Below are 22762 nucleotides of genomic sequence, written 5' to 3' on the forward strand. Positions count from 1 at the left end.
GATGTATCTATAACATGTTCATGTGTTTGGCATTGGCAAGACAATTAGCCAATAAAAGCACAAAGACATTTGTCATTTGCGGCTGATATATTGGATACATATAACTCTCACAATTGCAATCCTATAACAGGCCAATGACCAATGTCATTCATTGAGGTAGTGCGTATTTTTTCTCAGCTGTATCCGACATCCGGCAGTACAGCATCCGATTTTTACAGATATATCGCAATTCTGCATCATAGGAAACTGTAAATGCTCCTGTAAATGATTAGTAGCTGCTTAGTTAAAAAAAACGGATTGCACGCTGACAGCACACGGATCACAAGTGAGGAAAAATGGTCTCACTTTTCTGCATGGAAATCGGACCAAAATTTTATACACTCACACTTGGCGTCTTAATTTTGTGCGACTTGTATTGAGAGCTTTATTCAGTCAAGAAAGATTCATATCGATACATTTTAGAAAGTGCAACCAATTGTTTGGACGTAGTTTGCTACTTTTTTTGAATTGTGTACGCTTTACTCATATTTCGCACTCCATCACTATACAGATGGTATGCCTTTTTTTGTTTAGACAATTTAGTGACACTGTTACAACTATTAGAATTGGTGATTTTTTTTCTAACAGTTACTTAGGGTAGAAATCTCAAAAATGCAAAAAAATTTCCGCGCAAAAAAAAAACCCTGAAAAAAAGGTTGCAAACTCTCCTCATGTGCGCAAGCCCTTGTTCTGTTGTACGAATGCCATACATGTAAATTTTGTGAAAGGACAGCATGCATTAGAATACTAATATTGAGATGGTAATATGACATTTTCTTTTTTTTATATTACTATAGGATGGGAAGGGATGTATTTAATGAATTAACAAAATGTGACTGTCACTATTAACTAAGGAGCAATTATTAGATTATAATAAAACTTTTTTTTAAAGATGAGGAACTGCACCAGGTCTATATTTTACAGCAAGGAGAGAAATCATTGCAAAACAAACAAGAACATGGAAGTACTCTTCCAAAGGGATCAAATGTGTGTTGCGCATCTGGAATCTTGTTGAAATCTGCCTGCAACTGTTACAATAGTCACAAATCAACACAAGATCTACTGGTTGTTTTTTTTTTTTTACTCAATGAATTTTGTTTCAAGAGACTAAAATATTGCTCAGCAGAGATAAAAGACTGGATCACAAGGGAGCTTCTTATGTACCTATTATTTTCCTGTAGCTTTAGGGCTGACATTTTTTATATATCTCTTCCTTTTTATTAACATGCCGCCTGCAGCATTTAATCATTGTTGACTTCTCACTTAGCATCACATATCAGATCACACTGGAGTAGTGGTAACACCTTGGACAGTTATTTATCCATCTAACATCAAAGGGCAGACAGAGCAGAGTAAAAAATGGCAAAAATAACATATTTTACCTTCTGCCTAAAATGGTAATTGTTAATAAATATTGAAAGATTATTCATAGGGTGGTAAATGATGAATCAAGTTAAAATATATATATATATATATATATATATATATATATACATATATATTCTTTAATAAATCACAGGTAATTCTCACGTCACCCTTAAACTCTCTATAATTGTAACTGTTGATATTTCTTGTTATTGTAGGCTAACACGTCAAGGAAAAAAAAAATTGTGCACACTGTTTTCTTGTCAATTTATATGTATTTGAACATGAACATTTGTAAAACATTTAGAAAATTTACATATAGAAATATTATCATTTACTTTGAAGATCTCTGAAATTTTAATGTTTTATTTCAGGTCACTGAAACCAAGAAGATTTTTTTTTTACTTACTGTTTTGTTTAGCCATACCAGAAACTTCTTATTATGATGTAATAAACTCAGAACATCTCATTAAGAATAGAAAATATAACTCATAGAAAAATAAAAAACAAAATAAATAAGAACATATATATATATATATTGATATATACCAAGTAGAAAAAACAAGGCAGCACTCCAAGTCTTTTCAAGCTTGAAAAGACTTGGAGTGCTGCCTTCTTTTTTCTACTTGGTATACAATTTGGGTAGACGAGTGGACCATTCTACCCAGGAGGCCAGGCACCCACCGGTGAGCATTGTGCTTTTCCAATTTTTTCAATCTATAAATATATATATAGAGAGAGAGAGACATATATATATATATATATATCCATTTATATATTTTATGTTTTAGGTATTTTATTGAAATAATAAAAAAAGAAAAAAAAAAAATATATATATATATATATATACAGCTCTGGAAAATATTATGCGATCTCTGCAAAATGTTCAATTTGTCAGATTTTTCTCTTTATAGGTATATTTTTGAGTAAAATGTAAATTGTTCATTTATTCTATAAACTTCTCACATGTCTCCGTGTTTCCAAGCAATACATTTTGTATTTTTCTTCTGAAAATTAATAAAAAATACCCATTGCTTTCAGACCTCAACTAATGCAAAGAAAATGTTTTAACTCAGGAAGCGTTCAGTAATCAATATTTTGTGGAATAACCATGATTTTTAATCACAGCTTTCATGCGTCTTGGCATGGTTTCCATCAGTCTTTCACACTGCTTCTGGGGCAAAAATGTAAGCAGTTCTTCTTTGTTTGATGGCTTGTGACTAGCCATCATCCTCTTGATTACATTCCAGAGGTTTTCAATGGGGTTCAGATGTGGAGATTGGGCTGCCCATGACAAGGATTTGATGTGGTGGTCTCTTAATTTTTGCCAGAGCTATATATATATAGCTATATATATATATATATATATATATATATATATATATTTCAATATACATTTTGTGTTTACACAATAATACATATTGCCATTATTTTAAATTTGTAACATTTAGTATAGCTTAGCTCCATAGATTACCATATATACTCGAGTATAGGCCGAGATTTTCAGCCCATTTTTTGGGCTGAAAGTCCCCCTCTTGGCTTATATTCGAGTCATACCCAGGAGTCGGCAGGGGAGGGGGAGTAGGGGCTGTCTAATTTTGCTCACCTACCCCTGGCGTGGTCCCTGCAGGTCCCTGGCTCCCCGGCGCCCCAGCTTCTTCCTGTACTGAGCGGTCACATGGTACCGCTCATTACAGTAATGAATATGCAGCTCCACCTCCCAGAGGGGTGGAGCCACATATTCATTACTGTAATCAGCGGTAAAGGTGACCACTCAGTACAGGAAGAAGCTGCTGGTGCCGGGCAAGCAGGGACTGCACCGCACCGGGAGCAGGTAAGTATAACGTGGAGAGGAGTGCTGCGTGATATTCACCTGCTCCCTGTTCCGGGCGCCAGTCTGTCTTCAGCATCTCCTGCAGTGACACTCAGGTCAGAGGGCGCGGTGATGTGGTTAGTGCACGCCCTCTGCCTGAACGTCAGTGCAGAAGACGCTGAAGATGGAGCGGCGCCAGAACGAAGTCAGGTAAATATTTAAAGTGCCGGGGGACTGAACGACGGAGAGGTGAGTATGTGATTTTTTTTATTACTGCAGCAACAGCAAATGGGGCAAGTGTCTGTATGGAGCATCTTATGGGGCCATAACATTTGTGCAGCACTGTATGGGGCAAGTGTCTGTATGGGGCCATAATCAACGTTGTGCAGCACTTTATGGGGCAAGTGTTGGTATGGAGCCATAATCAACATTTGTGCAGCACTCTATGGGGCAAGTGTCTGTATGGGGCCATAATCAAGGTTTGTGCAGTACTTTATGGGGCAAGTGTCTGTATGGAGTATCTTATGGGGCCATAACATTTGTGCAGCACTATATGGGGCAAATATTTTTATGGAGCATCGTATGGGGCCATAATCAACATTTGTGCAGCATTATATTGGGCAAATGTGTCTATGGAGCATCTTATGGGGCCATTATTAACCTTTATGCAGGATTATATGGGGCATATTTTAATATGGAGCATCTTGTGGGGCCATCATAAACTTTATGGAGCATAAGGCTAGGTTCACACTGTGTTACAGCAGCCCGTTCAACACATACGTTAAACGGGCTGTTGTAATGCAAGTGCCGACTTTGGCACATCGCTAGCACAGATAGAGCATCTGCTAGCTCTATCTGCGAAGGCAGTGACGGACCCGGAAACGCTGCAGCCCGCGTCTCCGGGTCCGTCACTCAATAACGGCATATCCCCAGTGCACGCCCATTGTGGGCGTGCTCTAGCGATGCGTCCGACATTGGAGTCTATGGCGACGTCAGAGGACTACGTTACCACTGCATTATGCCGCGGTGTAACGTAGTCCGTCTAACGGACTGCCATAGCGCAATGTGAACCCAGCCTTATATGGGGCTCCTGATTCAATATGGACATTCAAAAACACTTAACCTACTGATGTCTGAATTAATTTTACTTTTATTGGTATCTATTTTTACTTTTGACATTTACCGGTAGCTGCTGCATTTTCCACCCTAGGCTTATACTCGAGTCATAAAGTTTTTCCAGTTTTTTGTGGCAAAATTAGGGGGTCGGCTTATAATTGGGTCAGCTTATACTCGAGTATATACAGTACTTGTTTTTACCTTTTTCTATATAGTGGCAATCATTATTGCTAATACATCAATGGACAGATTGATAAGTAGAAAGTTGAGAACTTAGAAATGACTTTTCATTTTCTTTTGTCCTTTATGTCCTAACATATCTTACTATAATGATCTAAATATAGTACAGTACTTTATTCCGTTTCACGCCAAAAGAAGAATTTTACTTCTAAGGGCTCATACTCACATGCAAGAAACTCGGATGATTCTCACACGTCAATACCCGTCAATGCACCCGTCACTCAGATCGGAGCATGCGGCCGCATAGCAATACATGCAGCCACACGCTCCCCTCCTGAGTGCCGGGTGCAGTGCCGGGTATTGACGTGCGAGAGTCATCCGAGTTTCTTGCATGTCAGTATTAGCCCTCAAAGTTAGGGTCCAACTTACTAGATTGCTTTTACTTTGAAAATATTCTAATCAAAACATGTTTCAATGTTAGTTGACATTGTAACATTCATGTCTGTGGCTCCAAGTATAAGTTACCTGAATTGATCTGTACCAACTAGAAAGCTAGAAACCATAGGGTGCATAAGGTGCCCAGTCTTATCTACTTTAATTTAAAAGGAAACACTTTCTCTTTAACCAACTGGAATAATTGAATAGAAACACTTGAGAATGTAAGAATCTCAGATTTTCTTTGTATTTTATTATATTTCTAAATGTAATAAGCAAACATGAATGTGTTATGTGAAATTTACATATATACTTAGCAATATGTGCATATTTTACAGTGTATTGTTACTCAGACCTCTCGGGCCACCTGTACAGACTGCCTTTTTTCTTTATACCATAGCCTTAGGAAAAATTAGGTGACCTATGAAAGCTTATGAGGCCCATTAATAAAATGTTTTACCAAGACTTTGGATCGTTACTACAAACTAATTTGTGTGATTAATTGAAGACAAAGGGTGCTTATGAAATTTTGAAAGCATCGAAATGGAGGTAGAACATAGTAAAAATTATCTATAGTATAACTACTTCTTCACACAAAACATGAGGCATTATTAATTATTAGTAGTATTTATTTTCAGTAATTCTTTTTATTATCTATTGATATATCAATCTGTCGTAAAAGTTTGATCTTGGATTAATGGCCAAACTATTGTAATTTGTTATCATTTTTTAGTATTTGTTGTAGCTCTTAACTTTTTACAAATATTGTGAATTCTTTATGAATTATAACTACCATTTTGAAACTTTATATGCTTAAATATAGGTATTGTAGGTTATTTTACAAAAACATATTAATTGGTAATCTCCAATATTGTATAAGTGTTTATTCTAATATTCATAAAAAATAATGCTGGCATAGCATATCTAAATAGGAAATTTGCCGCAAATGATGACAATAGTAAGATTACAAGAATTTCCCAGCTTTTTCGCTTCATGCATCATCTTAAATGGACATCCAAATCTTTGAATACTGACTAGTTAGCGGTGCTTAAGAAAACCTGGCCCATTGCTTGAAGGCCCAAAGTAATTTAATGAAGATTTGAATTGTATGTATGGACCCCACCATTATAAATAACCTTCTTTACCTTCTCCCTGACAGCAGTGACGGCGTTAATAACAGCCACATGTCTAAATGCCACTGACGTGTTAAACAAGACTACTTTGTATGGGACATTGCTAAAGCAAAACAAACATATTTCCTAATAAGACAGAAGGATAGAGTAATGTTATTTTATTTAATGAGCAAGAACAGATTGCTTCACCATGTGGATCTGTTTATGAGATTACAGTATATTGAATGAAACAGCTAATGATCAACTAATTTATTCTTAAGTGCCAGGAAACAAGAAAACACGGGTTTCCAGTGTTGATGGTTATGCGACTTCTGTACTTTTATAGCAGGATAGGATCCCATAGCCCACACATCTGTCATTAATATGATATATTGTAGCCATCACACCTACAAGGAGCCAGAAGAAAGAATTGCAGGAGGGCAGAAGGATCATTGTAATGATTGCAGATGCATCAGAAATATTAAAAAACATATTTAGCACACATTGACATTCAGAGATATGCATTTACAAGCTTCTCAGATGGCCTTTATGCATGTGTTTATGGGAAGCAGAACAATAGAAAAGAAAAGTTTCATATAATGCTTTTTTATAGAGCATAAAGCACTAACAATGTGCAGCTTTACGTATGGATTGAAAAATTGCAGTTCTTTTTGATATGTGTAATGTACATCTGACCTGAGGGGACGGATTGACCCAGTCTGATTCCCACTGAGAAACCTCAGTAGATCACAGTCATTCAGCAAGTTACGCTATTCTGAGTGATAGATATACACTACCATTCAAAAGTTTATGGTCACTTAGAAATGTCTTTATTTTTTAAAGAAAAGCACAGTTTTTTTTCCAAAGAAGCTAACATTAAATCATTCAGAAATATACACATTTTACATTGTTAATGTGGTAAATGACTATTCTAGCTGCAAACGTCTGGTTTGTAATGCAATATCTTCATAGGTGTATAGAGGCACATTTACAACAACCATCACTCCAGTGTTCTTGTGGTACTTTGCTAACTTTGTAAGGAGGCTAATGGATGGTTAGAATACCCTTGAAAAACCTTGTGCAAGTATGTTAGCACAGCTGAAAACAATTTGGCTGATTAGAGAATCTATAAACCTGACCTTCCTTTGAGCTAGTTGAGAATCAGGAGCATTAAATTTGTTGGTTCCATTAAACTCTCAAAATGGCCAGAAAAAAAAGAACTTTCATTTGAAACTCAACAGTCTATTCTTGTTCTTAGAAATGAAGGCTATTCCATGTGAGAAATTGCCAAAAAACTTAAGATTTGGGACAACGGGGTGTACTACTCCCTTCAGTTGAGAGCACAAACAGGCTCTAACCAGAGTAGAAAGAGAAGTTGGAAGCCCCGCTGCACAACTGAGCAACAAGACAAGTACATTAGAGTCGGTAGTTTGAGAAATCGATGCCTCACAGGTCCTCAACTGGCAGCTTTATTAAATAGTACGCGCAAAACGCCAGTGTCAACATCTACAGTGAAGAGGTGACTCCGGGATGCTAGCCTTCAGGGCAGAGTGGCAAAGAAAAAGCCATATCTGAGACTAGCAAATAAAAGGAAAAGATTATTATGGGCAAAAGTACACAGACATTGGACAGAGGAAGATTGGAAAACAGTGTTATGGACAGACGAATCCAAGTTTGAGGTTCTTGGATCACACAAAAAAACATTTGGAGATGCAGAACAACTGAAAAGATGCTGGAAGGGTGCCTGGTGCCATCTGTCTAGCATGGTGGAGGTAATGGAATGGTCTGGGGTTGCTTTGGTGCTGGTAAAGTGGGAGATTTGTACAAGGTAAAAGGGAGGCTATCACTCCATTTTGCAATGCCATGCCAAACCCTGTGGACAGCACTTGATTGGAGCCAATTTCATCCTACAACAGGACAATAACCCAAAGCACACCTCTAAATTATGCAAGAACTATTTAGGGAAGAAGCAGGCAGCTGGTATTCTATCTGTAATGTAGTGGCCAGCACAGTCACCAGATCTCAACCCCAGAGTCAAAACAAAAGAAAGTCAAAACCGCACCCTTTTCTTTATAGATTGAAGGTCTCAGCGGACACAAGGGCCCACGTCCAAAACCAGGGAGCCCATCCCGGACAGTACCAAGACCACAAAGAACAAAAAGACAGCGCCACAATGGATGGTGAGAAAATAAGAGCATACATTTATTCTGCCTCCTGTAGCGATGTTTCGGTCAAGTGCTTGATAAAGGTCTGTGGACGGAAACGTCGCTACAGGAGGCAGAATGTAAGCTCTTAAAAATGTAAGCTCTTATTTTTTCACCATCCATTGTGGCGGTGTCTTTTTGTTCTTTGTGGTCCAGATCTCGACCCCATTGACCTCTTGTGGCAGCAGCTTGACTGCATGGTACGCAAAAAGTCCCCATCTAGCCAAATCAACTTGTGGGAGGGGCTTCTGGAAGCATGGGATGACATTTCTCCAGATTACCTCAACAAATTAACTGCTAGAATGCCAAAGGTCTGCAATGCTGTAATTGCTGCAAAGGGAGCATTCTTTGATGAAAACAAAGTTTGAAGGAGAAAATTTTTATTTCAAATAAAAATCTTTTTTTCAAACCTTGTCAATGTCTGGACTAGATTTTCAATTAATTTGTCAACTCATTTGATTAACCCCTTTACCCCCAAGGGTGGTTTGCACGTTAATGACCAGGCCAATTTTTACAATTCTGACCACTGTCCCTTTATGAGGTTATAACTCCGAAACGCTTCAACGGATCCTGGTGATTCTGACATTGTTTTCTCGTGACATATTGTACTTCATGATAGTGGTAAAATTTCTTTGATAGTACCTGCGTTTATTTGTGAAAAAAACGGAAATTTGGCGAAAATTTTGAAAATTTCGCAATTTTCAAACTTTGAATTTTTATGCAATTAAATCACAGAGATATGTCACACAAAATACTTAATAAGTAACATTTCCCACATGTCTCCTTTACATCAGCATAATTTTGGAACCAATTTTTTTTTTTGTTAGGGAGTTATAAGGGTTAAAAGTTGACCAGCAATTTCTCATTTTTACAACACCATTTTTTTTTAGGGACCACGTCTCATTTGAAGTCATTTTGAGGGGTCTATATGATAGAAAATGCCCAAGTGTGACACCATTCTAAAAACTGCACCCCTCAAGGTGCTCAAAACCACATTCAAGAAGTTTATTAACCCTTCAGGTGTTTAATAGGAATTTTTGGAATGTTTAAATAAAAATGAACATTTAACTTTTTTACACAAAAAATTTACTTCAGCTCCAATTTGTTTTATTTTACCAAGGGTAACAGGAGAAATTGGACCCAAAAAGTTGTTGTCCAATTTGTCCTGAGTACGCTGATACCCCATATGTGGCAGTAAACCACTGTTTGGGCGCATGGGAGAGCTCGGAAGGGAAGGAGCGCTATTTGACTTTTCAATGCAAAATTGACAGGAATTGAGATGGGACGCCATGTTGCGTTTGGAGAGCCACTGATGTGCCTAAACATTGAAACCCCCCACAAGTGACACCATTTTGGAAAGTAGACCCCCTAAGGAACTTATCTGGATGTGTGGTGAGCACTTTGACCCACCAAGTGCTTCTCAGAAGTTTATAATGCAGAACCGTAAAAATAAAAAATCATATTTTTTCACAAAAATTATATTTTTGCCCCCAATTTTTTATTTTTCCAAGGGTAAGAGAAGAAATTGGACCTCAAAAGTTGTTGTCCAATTTGTCCTGAGTACGCTGATACCCCATATGTGGCAGTAAACCACTGTTTGGGCGCATGGGAGAGCTCGGAAGGGAAGGAGCGCAGTTTGACTTTTCAATGCAAAATTGACAGAAATTGAGATGGGACGCCATGTTGCGTTTGGAGAGCCACTGATGTGCCTAAACATTGAAACCCCCCACAAGTGACACCATTTTGGAAAGTAGACCCCCTAAGGAACTTATCTAGAGGTGTGGTGAGCACTTTGACCCACCAAGTGCTTCACAGAAGTTTATAATGCAGAACCGTAAAAATAAAAAATCATATTTTTTCACAAAAATTATATTTTTGCCCCCAATTTTTTATTTTTCCAAGGGTAAGAGAAGAAATTGGACCTCAAAAGTTGTTGTCCAATTTGTCCCGAGTACGCTGATACCCCATATGTGGCAGTAAACAACTGTTTGGGCGCATGGGAGAGCTCGGAAGGGAAGGAGCGCCGTTTGACTTTTCAATGCAAAATTGACAGGAATTGAGATGGGACGCCATGTTGCGTTTGGAGAGCCACTGATGTGCCTAAACATTGAAACCCCCCACAAGTGACACCATTTTGGAAAGTAGACCCCCTAAGGAACTTATCTGGATGTGTGGTGAGCACTTTGACCCACCAAGGGCTTCACAGAAGTTTATAATGCAGAGCCATAAAAATAAAACAAATTTTTTTTCCCACAAAAATTGTTTTTTAGCCCCCAGTTTTGTATTTTCCCTAGGGTAACAGGAGAAATTGGACCCCAAAAGTTGTTGTCCAATTTGTCCTGAGTACGCTGATACCCCATATGTGGGGGGGAACCACCGTTTGGGCGCATGGGAGGGTTCGGAAGGGAAGGAGCGCCATTTGGAATGCAGACTTAGATGGAATGGTCTGCAGGCGTCACATTGCGTTTGCAGAGCCCCTAATGTACCTAAACAGTAGAAACCCCCCACAAGTGACACCATTTTGGAAAGTAGACCCCCTAAGGAACTCATCTTGATGTGTTGTGAGAGCTTTGAACCCCCAAGTATTTCACTACAGTTTATAACGCAGAGCCATGCAAATAAAAAATATTTTTTTTTCCACAAAAATTATATTTTAGCCCCCAGTTTTGTATTTTTCCAAGGTTAGCAGGAGAAATTGGACCCTAAATGTTGTTGTCCAATTTGTCCTGAGTACGCTGATACCCGATATGTGGGGGGGAACCACCGTTTGGGCGCATGGGAGGGCTCGGAAGGGAAGGAGCATCATTTGGAATGCAGACTTAGATGGATTGGTCTGCAGGCGTCACATTGCGTTTGCAGAGCCCCTAATGTACCTAAACAGTAGAAACCCCCCACAAGTGACCCCATATTGGAAACTAGACCCCTCAATGAACTTATCTAGATGTGTTGTGAGAACTTTGAACCCCCAAGTGTTTCACTACAGTTTATTACGCAGAGCCGTGAAAATAAAAAATCTTTTTGTTTTCCCACAAAAATTATATTTTAGCCCCCAGTTTTGTATTTTCCCAAGGGTAACAGGAGAAATTGGTCCACAAAAGTTGTTGTCCAATTTGTCCTGAGTACGCTGATACCCCATATGTTGGGGTAAACCCCTGTTTGGGCACACAGGAGAGCTCGGAAGGGAAGGAGCACTGTTTTACTTTTTCAACGCAGAATTGGCTGGAATTGAGATCGGACGCCATGTCGTGTTTGGAGAGCCCCTGATGTGCCGAAACAGTGGAAACCCCCCAATTATAACTGAAACCCTAATCTAAACACACCCCTAACCCTAATTCCAACGGTAACCCTAACCACACCTCTAACCCTGACACACCCCTAACCCTAATCCCAACCCTATTCCCAACTGTAAATGTAATCTAAACCCTAACCCTAACTTTAGCCCCAACCCTAACTGTAGCCCCAACCCTAACCCTAACCCTAGCCCTAACCCTAGCCCTAACCCTAACCCTAACCCTAGCCCTAACCCTAACCCTAGCCCTAACCCTAACCCTAGCCCTAGCCCTAACCCTAGCCCTAACCCTAACCCTAGCCCTAACCCTAGCCCTAACCCTAGCCCTAACCCTAGCCCTAACCCTAACCCTAACCCTAGCCCTAACCCTAACCCTAGCCCTAGCCCTAACCCTAGCCCTAACCCTAGCCCTAGCCCTAACCCTAGCCCTAACCCTAGCCCTAACCCTAACCCTAATCCTAGCCCTAACCCTAGCCCTAATGGGAAAATGGAAATAAATACATTTTTTTTTATTTTTCCCTAACTAAGGGGGTGATGAAGGGGGGTTTGATTTACTTTTATAGCGAGTTTTTTAGCGGATTTTTATGATTGGCAGCCGTCACACACTGAAAGACCCTTTTTATTGCAAAAAATATTTTTTGCAATACCACATTTTGAGAGCTATAATTTTTCCATATTTTGGTCCACAGAGTTTTCAGCGGTACCATGGTTATTTATATCTGTCCTTTTGATCGCGTGTTATTCCACTTTTTGTTCGGCGGTATGATAATAAAGCGTTGTTTTTTGCCTCGTTTTTTTTTTTTTTTCTTACGGTGTTTACTGAAGGGGTTAACTAGTGGGACAGTTTTATAGGTCGGGTCGTTACGGACGCGGCGATACTAAATATGTGTACTTTTATTGGTTTTTTTTTTTATTTAGATGAAGAAATGTATTTATGGGAATAATATATTTTTTTTTTTTTCATTATTTTGGAATATTTTTTTTTATTTTTTTTACACATTTGGAAAATATTTTTTTTACTTTTTTACTTTGTCCCAGGGGGGGACATCACAGATCAGTGATCTGACAGTTTGCACAGCACTCTGTCAGATCACTGATCTGACATGCAGCGCTGCAGCCTTCACAGTGCCTGCTCTAAGCAGGCTCTGTGAAGCCACCTCCCTCCCTGCAGGACCCGGATCCGCGGCCATCTTGGATCCGGGGCTCGAGCAGGGAGGGAGGTGAGGAGACCCTCGCAGCAACGCGATCACATCGCGTTGCTGCGGGGGGCTCAGGGAAGCCCGCAGGGAGCCCCCTCCCTGCGCGGTGCTTCCCTGCACCGCCGGCACATCGCGATCATCTTTGATCGCGGTGTGCCAGGGGTTAATGTGCCGGGGGCGGTCCGTGACCGCTCCTGGCACATAGTGCCGGATGTCAGCTGCGATAAGCAGCTGACACCCGGCCGCGATCGGCCGCGCTCCCCCCGTGAGCGCGGCCGATCGGCTATGACGTACTATCCCGTCCAGGGTCAGATAAGCCCAGGGCACCTCGACGGGATAGTACGTCTAAGGTCACAGAGGGGTTAATAAAATTATGATTTTTCATGGAAAACCCAAAATTATCTGGGTGACCCTAAACTTTTGAACCGTAGTGTAGCTATTCTGGTGACGGTATAGAAGATAGACCAGAATTATAGTATACACTTAAACAATTCTTGTAAGACAAAAGAGTCTGTAGAAGTTGAGATAGCAAGTGATAACTGGAGATAATGTATGAAAGGTTTCAGTGGTGCATTAATTAAGATCAATTATTTTGAATATTATTAAATCAAACACTTAGTACAAATTAATTCCACGTTCAGAGCTTTATGGGAATTACTGTGCAGAGTTTAGTATGGGGAACTTCTTCATGATTGCTACTACTGTACTGGCAAAAATGTTGAGCAGTTAAAAATTGCAATGTGGCCAGAACCAGCTCTGTAGCAAATGTACTGATATTATGAAGATGTTTGGTTTTCAGCTTCACATGACCTGTATCCAAATGTACTATCCATCTATTACTGATCTGCTAACAAAACATAAAGTATGACTGCTCCGAGATACATATTACATATCACAAAAGGTTCAATGAATTCCAACATGGCTCACTGATTTCATCAATTCAGTGAGCTAAGCTCAGAGACTCAGAGCCCTACACTAGTGTATGCGTAATAGAGATTTAAATAGAATATATCAGAGAGAATTTCATTAAATAATCATTAATGGTGTAAATTTCCTGGTATTTTAACCACACAAGTTTAAATTGCTGGATTTGCTATTGCCAGGTGTCACCTAGGTCTTCTACTAAAGTTTTTAATTTTGATTTAGTTTAAATTATGGCATAGAAATGAGATGAAACAAAGTCATCTGCTCTAGCCAATGAGCAGCTTAAGTCTGGGACATTTGGGCCACCCATGGACATTCATTAAATCCCTAGTCAATGTTAGAAGATATCAAATGATTACACAAACAATGTATAATGGGTAATACTGCTTTCTTTTCCTCTACTCATGACACCAGAACACCATGAATTAATGTTACTCTATATAGTTATAATGAGAACATTTTATGAGGCTTTAAGACTATAGTCTCTTCCAAATGCCATGCATGTTGATATAACATCCACATATAAATTTACTGTAATATTTAGTCGTCTTTCAACCTATTTTCACTGGTCTTCCTTGCTCCTTTCCACCTTCCTTTTTCCTGACATTAGTGAAGCCAGATTTACCATTAACATTCCAGTTTTTTCAAGGTGTTTCACCTTAGGGCCCTGGGCAGACCAGTCATGTATTATCACACCGATCTATTGTTGAATGGACCTTGCTTTGTGTCTAAGAGTCAAGTCATTCTGAGCAAGCTACGGTAGCAAACTAGGATGGTTACAAAGAATATAATCAATTGCTGTAACATTAAGATTTCCCTTTACCGAAACAAAAAACCTTAATAAATGCATAAAAAAGCAATATATTTATGTTTTCATTTATGATCAACTATTGTTTGCATTGCATGTTTAAGCAATTAGAGTTCTTCTGACATACCCTAATTAAAGATTCATCTATTAGACTACCAAATAGTTAGGGGGAAATTAATCTTCCTAGAAACTACACCACCCCTACCTTAAACATACAATGTCAGTGTGCTTGACTTCATTACGGGCATTGTACATGAAGATTTAGTGTACAAACATTTAGCCATTGAAACACAACCCAATGTATCAAGATTCTTATTTGCTGAATGCTTCTCCACGCAGTGGCCCCTTCAATAAAATGGCTTAACTTTTTGCTTGTTGGCTATAAATTGATTGCAGACATTTTTTCTTCTTTCTACTCCACAATTCTACTTTGACTTGAGCAGATATGAACTATGATTAGTTGGGTTTTTTATGTCTCAGATCCTCATGGAGGAAATCTCTTCTAAGTTTTAGTGTTACTGACACATTCAGGTGCTACAACATATTTTAAAATAAAATTGATTTGACTGATTTTTTTGATCAACGCAAAATATTTTTCAACACGTGGCCTATTGTTTTAGATTGAAAATGGATTCCCTGTCTGGTTCTATACATAGTTTCTACTGTTCCCAAAAGGATGTGACGACAAAATCTCCGTATTATTATGCAGAATATTTTCTTGCAGCTGAAGTAGATAAAAATGAAGTAAAATAATGAACTTTGCATCAAAGCAGTTTTGTCTTGTGTGAAGTGCAAATGGGAAACAATAAGGTGCACATTCCCGAAAGTTTCCCTAGACAAATAACTGGTGCAGGGAGCTGTTTTCAGCACTCGACCATCTTTAATAGCAGAACCATTGCTATTAAATAAATAAAAAAAATCTGGTAATGAAATATGACCACGTTATCTAATAATCATAGGACAGATGAGTATAGCTCACAGTATTGTTCCTGTGCTGCTGACATTAGTGAGCCACTTCAATATGTGTCCACTGCAACTCTCCAAATATTTCCAATCGGATTTTACCTAAATTAGACTTTAGTTTGAATTTAAGGTTTCTTAACTTCTAGTTTCTGTTCATTTGGCCTTCTATGAATATTCCATGTATGCATATGTGAGTTCCAATTGTAGATCTTCTTGTATTTTACAAGCTCAGCTCAGGACATGCCATGTCTATAGCTGGTTCTGATTAATATCTAATTTAGAAAGTAGTCTACTAAATCAGTTAACCACTTGAAAATAGAGAAATATGTACACTTTTATTATCCCTTTGACTGTTGGTAATAATAGTCTATATCTTATTTGGTCAAAAAAGACACAATTGTATAAATAGAAATATGTTCCACATAAAGTTGTGTATTATGGTAACTAGTGAATGTGATATCTTCAAATAAATTCAATGTTCTATTATAATCTAATATAAGTTCAGTAGAAAAACAGGGTGATATGTGGAACAAATATTAAAATGCCAACACAATACTGCTGTGTACAATGAATGGATCAGTATTACTTCTCGACAAAGGCTGATTTAAAACCTCACTTTCTCATAAGAGTGAGATTTATTTGTAAAAACAGCATACATTTTTTTAAAAATTTGGATAGGTTCTTCTGACTGCCAACTAGATGTCATGATTCATGTGTGAAATGTCTATGTATCACCCATAGTGGGAAGAAAAATTAATGTGTTGATGACAGATTTCTTCAAAACTATAGTGAAATTTAATAATGACCATTGAGAAGAAATTCTACTTGTAGAGACTGTTCTGATAAAGATTGTTTATCAGCTACTAGTTAGGACAGTGATATTGCATAAGTCAAACACAAATGCAGTCTGTAAGTACTTAGGTAAAGGGTACTTGTTTCGGCTCATTGTGCACATTGTGAGCAATTCATGTGGTGATCTCATGCGTTTTCTACTTTAACAGCGACATTTACAACAGCTTGGGTTTTAGATTTTGTATTACACCCTCACCATTTAGGTTCTACTAAGCTACACTTAGATCACCACATATGTCAATGAGAAATCAAACAAGGTGGTGCAGGTCACACACATAGTACAAATGTTAAAATGTGGCCGTTTTATGATCATGCCAGCTTGGCCTTACCTGATAACCTATAAATAACATGTACTTGCATTTAAAAGCTGAATGCAATCTGATTTTACCATGTATTACAATTATTCTTCTTACTAAAGAAAGTTGACAACTACCTAAAGCTTCTGAAATGAATAGTGATTCCTATATTGTTAACAAAGATTTTTTACACATCTAGTCAAATACATAGTAAGAATTTATCAACTTGCTGCCACGTAAATCATCAAGAAGTAGAACCACCTTGTAGAGTTTGCCAATGTCTTGTGTATTCAAGAAAATAGCTAATTTCAAAGCAATTCTGTTGGTTAAATCACTGTTTGGAGCATCTACAGATAAGGTAGGTGCCCATGCAACCATTTTTTCCCTAATAGGGCCACTATACTGATAGTTACTAGACTGTATAGAGGAATAGTAGAGCAGGCTTCAATGTAGATTTTCTAGGTCCTGTCAGAGCTTAGAGGTGCATGGATTAATATTTCCCTATACATAAAAAATATTGCATTTCACATAATATTTTCTGACATTAAATATACCAATCTATTGGTCTAGTCTATTATTCACCTTTCTGATGGCTTTCTAAAAAATGTCTGATGTTTATCTGCAATATTGCATATTGTATATTATATACAGTTTTGCATAAAAAATAAATAAAAAGGAAATATGACTACTAAGTGTTTTAGTGAATGAAGAAATTATTCTGCTCATAGTAAATATCCAGAAATTTAAATTACATACAGAAATTGAAAACAAAATTGTGTTATTATTAACAAAAGGTACCATTTGCAAAATAAATACCGTATGTAGGATCAAATTAGCTTAGCTATAGCACATTTGCCTAACATTTCTTTTGGGAACCGATAACTATGGGCCTGAATAGTGGATAAATCATTAGACATTTAACTGACTTGTTTATGTTGCAACAATGTATCAGATATCATAGGAAAAGAATCAGACGTGACAAAACTACACCTCTCAGCATGTCTTACAAGCCCCATTTGAACTGTTGTAGCTTTGCATTAAATGGAGAGCCACAGGTGGCAAACCACTACAATAAGGTATGGTATTAGGAGAAGCACCAAGCAGATTGCCAAGGTTAGCATCATGGTGTGACTAGTCAACTTTACCTCTATGCTAAATATATGGATATATAGACATACATTTGCTCATGTATCTTAGAAGTAAAGTTGGCCAGTCAGACAACATACTGTGATGCTAACCTTGACAATCAGCTGCGTGTTTCACCTAGTAGCGAACTTTATTATAGTTTATTTAAAAGTATATATATATATATATATAAACACTTATCTATACACACACTCACAGTTAGACATAGTTAGTTTAACTTACACGTAAAGTTGGCTAGTCAAAAGTCATACTATGATGTTAACCTTGGAAATCAGCTGCGTGTTTCACCTAGTAGCGAACTTTATTATAGTTTATATATAAGTATATAAATATATATATATATATATATATATATATATACACACTTGCATTTAGACATTTATCATTCAATTAAAGTTGACTAGTGTCACCTCATTCTGTGGTGCTATCTTTGTCAATCTGCTTCACCTAGTTTCACCTAGCAGCATACTTTATTGTAGTTTACATATATATATATATATATGTGTGTATATATGTATATCCAGATCACTTACTAAAAAGGCTTATCTAGTCATTGCTATTATTTTAGTAACATAATTAACTGTTACGCTATTGTAATAACTATTTGCAAGATGTTTTTTTTTTTTTTATATATATGTTTGGGGCAGAAAGTTGATACAAAAAGTCACCAAATCATTATATTTAAGAAATATAGGGTCTGTAAAATATAGACAGTTTCTGGCAACTCAAACATATGCATGCACATAATTTGCTCATGCACTTCCATTTTGTCATGGAGTCAGAGTGCGATAGCTTGGAATGTTTACTTAGGAATTCATTTAGAAAACTTCCTGGCTTGTAGATGACAATTTTACCTGTAATCAATGGAAACCATATATCTGCAGGGCTTTTTTTTATTTGCCTCATCTAGCAGCCAATAGACTCTAATAAATAACATACGATTCCATATCCCATCTGGTGCCACTTTGGACCACAAGTTAAAAAAAAAAAAATATATATATATATATATATATATATATCTTTAATTTGGAAAAAGCATTCTACTCCTGTTCAGGACTTTTGATAGTGAGAACCCCAGTGCTGGTTTCCTAATGATGAAACAAGGTAATTTAGAAACGAGGAGATGGTTTTAACAAGCACAAGATGTTTTTAACACGTACAATTCCATGTGACCCCAGGTCTGCTTTGTTGAACTGATTTTTATTACAATTTGGTCACTGAATAGCAAGGAGCAGACCACTTGTTAAAGCAGAAAGGAACCTTGTTCCAGCAGTCAGTCCTTACAGACAATAGAGAACTTGAGCCGAAAATGAAATTAAAGCTTTATTCGACATTCGTTAACACTGAGATGTCGGCCAAGAAACTGTGCATGATCATGCAAAATCAGTGTCTGAAATGTAAAACATAAGGGTAGTGCCTGCATTATTACATTTCCTTTATTCTAGAATGTTAATGCACTCAGGGCTTCCTGACGCTCTGGCGGACTTGTCTCCAGGCCAATAGCGTGTTGTTCAAAGATACTTGTAGCAATTAAAATAACTTAATTAGGGTTAACTGGATAAATTCCCATTTCATCATTGCTTGTTCCCCCCATTCATTGCAATAAAAGAAAGCAATAAGTGAAAGGACAAGAAGACCATCACCATACGACTGGCTGGTACAACATAAGGAGGCTGGAACATACGAGCGTAGTCTGCTAGGTAGCAGGTATATTACATCTACATTCAAATGGACATTGGATCTGTAATATTCAGCTCACACACCTTTCCCAGCTGCTAAGAACATATGTGTATGTCCTGCAAATATCTACAAGGCTGCAAAGTACAGGAAAAAAAGATTCTGTATGCCGCTTTTACATTACTAGTAAATGAAATCAATAGCAACGCAGATTTCTGTACCACCTCCCAGGTATTCGGGAAATGGAAGCGCCATTTTCAGGCTGAATTGTTATGGCTGTGACTTTTACAGGCGTAACACTGAATGCGGTTTTGTAAATTTGCACATACAATGCCACCATTATAAAATGGGAAAAGGAACCACACATGTGGCAGCAATCTATGGATTGGTTTTCATTAAACAATGCTCTTCTTCTATAGCAGCCATGCTATCACAAGCAGCAAGACTGAATTATCAATGAAAAAATATGTTTAGTGAATGTTCTATGGAATAATAGTCAGGATATTTACTAAAGGTGCTGCAAAATAACCGATAAGCACAATATTTTATGACTGTTCTTTAGAATAGCATCTGTATTTTAAATATATACACATTTACACATATATACTGTATATATATAAATATATATATATATATATATATATATACATATATATATATATATATACATATGCTATTCATACTATGTGACAATACATTAATATAATCAGGATAAGAACTTATAGTCCCACAGGTAATAGTGCATCACTCCATACTATATTTGGCATTATGCTAAAAAGCTACTGCTAGGCTTTTTCTTGTACATATCTTACATATTTTCACAAAGAAACAGACTAGGTATGACGTGTTAATGGTAACAATATGATAACCCTCACAGTCATTATCATTTCTTAAAGGGAAAGCAGGCAGCTGTATACACTGCTGGAAGATGCTCATCTATTACTACTTCTCTGCAGTTCTGACCATCTTCAGAATGGGATCATAGTCCAATATCAGCCCATGTCATACTTGAATATAACGACATACCTATATATTCATATTTATTTTTTCCTTTTTTTGCTTATATTTTTAACTGATAATTGGAAGTAGCTGAAGGAGTTTCGATTGGAGTACTGTTCAACTTATGTACACTAGATCACATTACCAAAGTAGGACCCTATAAAGTAACTGGTGTGCCGCAAAACTTTGTTCTTGGAGAGAAACATTAGCATGTTATAAAACATAGGTACAGCGATCTCTATAACACAGAGGATCTGATGATCATGTAATGCTTCATTTACATAGAGGTCGATTTTAAAAGACACATAGATGTCAATAATATCCTAGAGAGCAGAAAAAGTAACTAATGATTTAGGGTATTTAGCATTACAGAGAATAGGTACCAGATTCCTGAAGCATCCTATCGTCTGTGTCCAGCTGCCTCATACCATTCCCTAAATGATTCTCAATTAATATATTCCTGCAGACAACCTTACGCAAAGCTCGACCACTTGAGAACCTCTAGAAAGATTACATTTTCTGCCTTTCTTCAAGCAAGTCAAATCAGGAATTCACAGACCACCACTTTAATCTCCCTGCTTGTACTTCAGCTTTTGCATCCTCAGTGCGTGTAGATGTCATTTGGAGACGCATTATTGTATACAGATCACTGCACTAGGGTGAATTTGCGCACGTGATCTTGTGTTCCTTAGCTTTGTATATTTTCACTATCCTCTAAAACAATAATTCCAGCAAGCTTTTTAAAAGCACAACGGAAACACTGCCAATCCTCAGGCAGAACGATTTATGTGTACGTACCTTTTCAATTTAGCAAGGTCTGTTCCACAACTGGAGTCTCCTCATATGTTATAGGCTTTACTTTGCAGCTGAAAGCTGTACCACTACTGTTTAAATTTACATTCTTGTATCCGGTGCTTTCATCTCTATCTCTTTTTTTTATGATAGGTTAATAATCTGACATTTCCCTTATTCATTTCCATCGCATCTATACAGGGCAAATATATATATACATATATATATATATATATATATATATATATATATATATATATATGTATATATATATATATATATATATATATATATATAAATATATAGATATATATATAGCTATAGATATACCTATAGATATATATGTATGTATATATATAGATAAACATATATATATATGTATGTATTTTACACAGTCAGTTAGAGGTTTGTGTTTGTATATAAGGAACTGTATTAAATATTATCTCTCTCTAGCTCTATATTAATATAAAATAAGTGCATATATGTATTTTTTATATGTGTTTAAATATATTTGTCAAAATGATTTCACATAAAAATGTACATGCTTATCTTAATAGACAGACTATTTGTTAAGAAATGAAAATACAATAAAAAATATTTCACCTATGACACATCTTATTATTCGCTTATTCACTACTCCAGATAAAATTCTCTAAAATTAAGATATATATGATTAAAACCTTTCCGAATGTCTTTAGTATACAGTACAGATAGATAAAGTGATAATAAATCACTGTTTTGAAATTATCCATAAACCTGCGCAAGCAATGACGAAAAGAAATAGAAAGAATATTACTTACGAGTCAAGGAGTTCACAATTAACATGCAAATCCAGAGAAGCACTAAGGTGATCATATTTCAAGGCTTTTTTAAAATCCACTTGAGCACTTAAAAAAATTCCACCTTGAATCTTGTGAATTTCCGAAGAATTTTTTTTCCCTCCGCTGGTATGTACTGCTGTAAGAAAGTTGCTTGTCTATGTGTTTTTATTATAATGCAGATTTTTCTATATGAGCTACAGAAATAAGCGAAGCATGTATAGAGGAAACAGACAGCTTGCAGGTTAAGGAAAACCCTTTTGCAAGTCTGAGCAACTGAGAACTGACAAGCTAAATATGCCTGTAGCCCCATTCATTTCCCCGCCCACATGGGTTGCCAAAATTACCAAGCCCTACAGTGCTGGAGAAGACATTCTTTGCTATTCCTCCGCTGCCCCCTTTTTGTCATTCTCCCCTCTTTTTACTCCTTCTGTCTGCTGACATTTCCTGATTTTTTTTTTTTCCTTTTCACTCAAGCTTCGTAAAAAACCTTCAGATGTGAGTCACGACCAGGAATTGTCTGAGTCGTTAAATGAGGTCACTTACAACATCACTTTTCCTGCCAAGGTTAATTTGTGTCGTCATTAAAATATCAAACTGGTGATGGCGTTAGAGTGTCAGAGCAGATATCGGCAGTTTCTTAATAAGCTAAGAATTAACCAAGATGTTTTATGAGCAATATTCAGGCAGCTCTAATGCTATAATTGTGATGTAAAATCTCTCTCTGGGGTCACA

General features: G+C 37.1%; 1 protein-coding gene across 5 annotated transcripts in view; it reads right to left on the reverse strand.

Annotated features, from left to right (window-relative positions):
* Positions 1–22345, reverse strand: part of CRLF1 (cytokine receptor like factor 1) — a 252038-nt gene extending 229693 nt beyond the window's left edge. For 2 of the 5 annotated variants that reach the window (XM_069740502.1, XM_069740483.1), the window contains exon 1: positions 22010–22345. In XM_069740502.1, coding sequence (XP_069596603.1) covers positions 22010–22064 — 55 coding nt within the window. In that variant the 5' untranslated portion in view covers positions 22065–22345. The remainder of the gene's footprint in view (positions 1–22009) is intronic. The other 3 variants (XM_069740508.1, XM_069740494.1, XM_069740514.1) reach the window with 3 other exon arrangements.
* Between the last annotated feature and the right edge of the window lie 417 nt (positions 22346–22762).

Source organism: Ranitomeya imitator, chromosome 1 (genome assembly GCF_032444005.1).
Source record: "Ranitomeya imitator isolate aRanImi1 chromosome 1, aRanImi1.pri, whole genome shotgun sequence".
Classification (NCBI taxonomy): domain Eukaryota; kingdom Metazoa; phylum Chordata; class Amphibia; order Anura; family Dendrobatidae; genus Ranitomeya; species Ranitomeya imitator.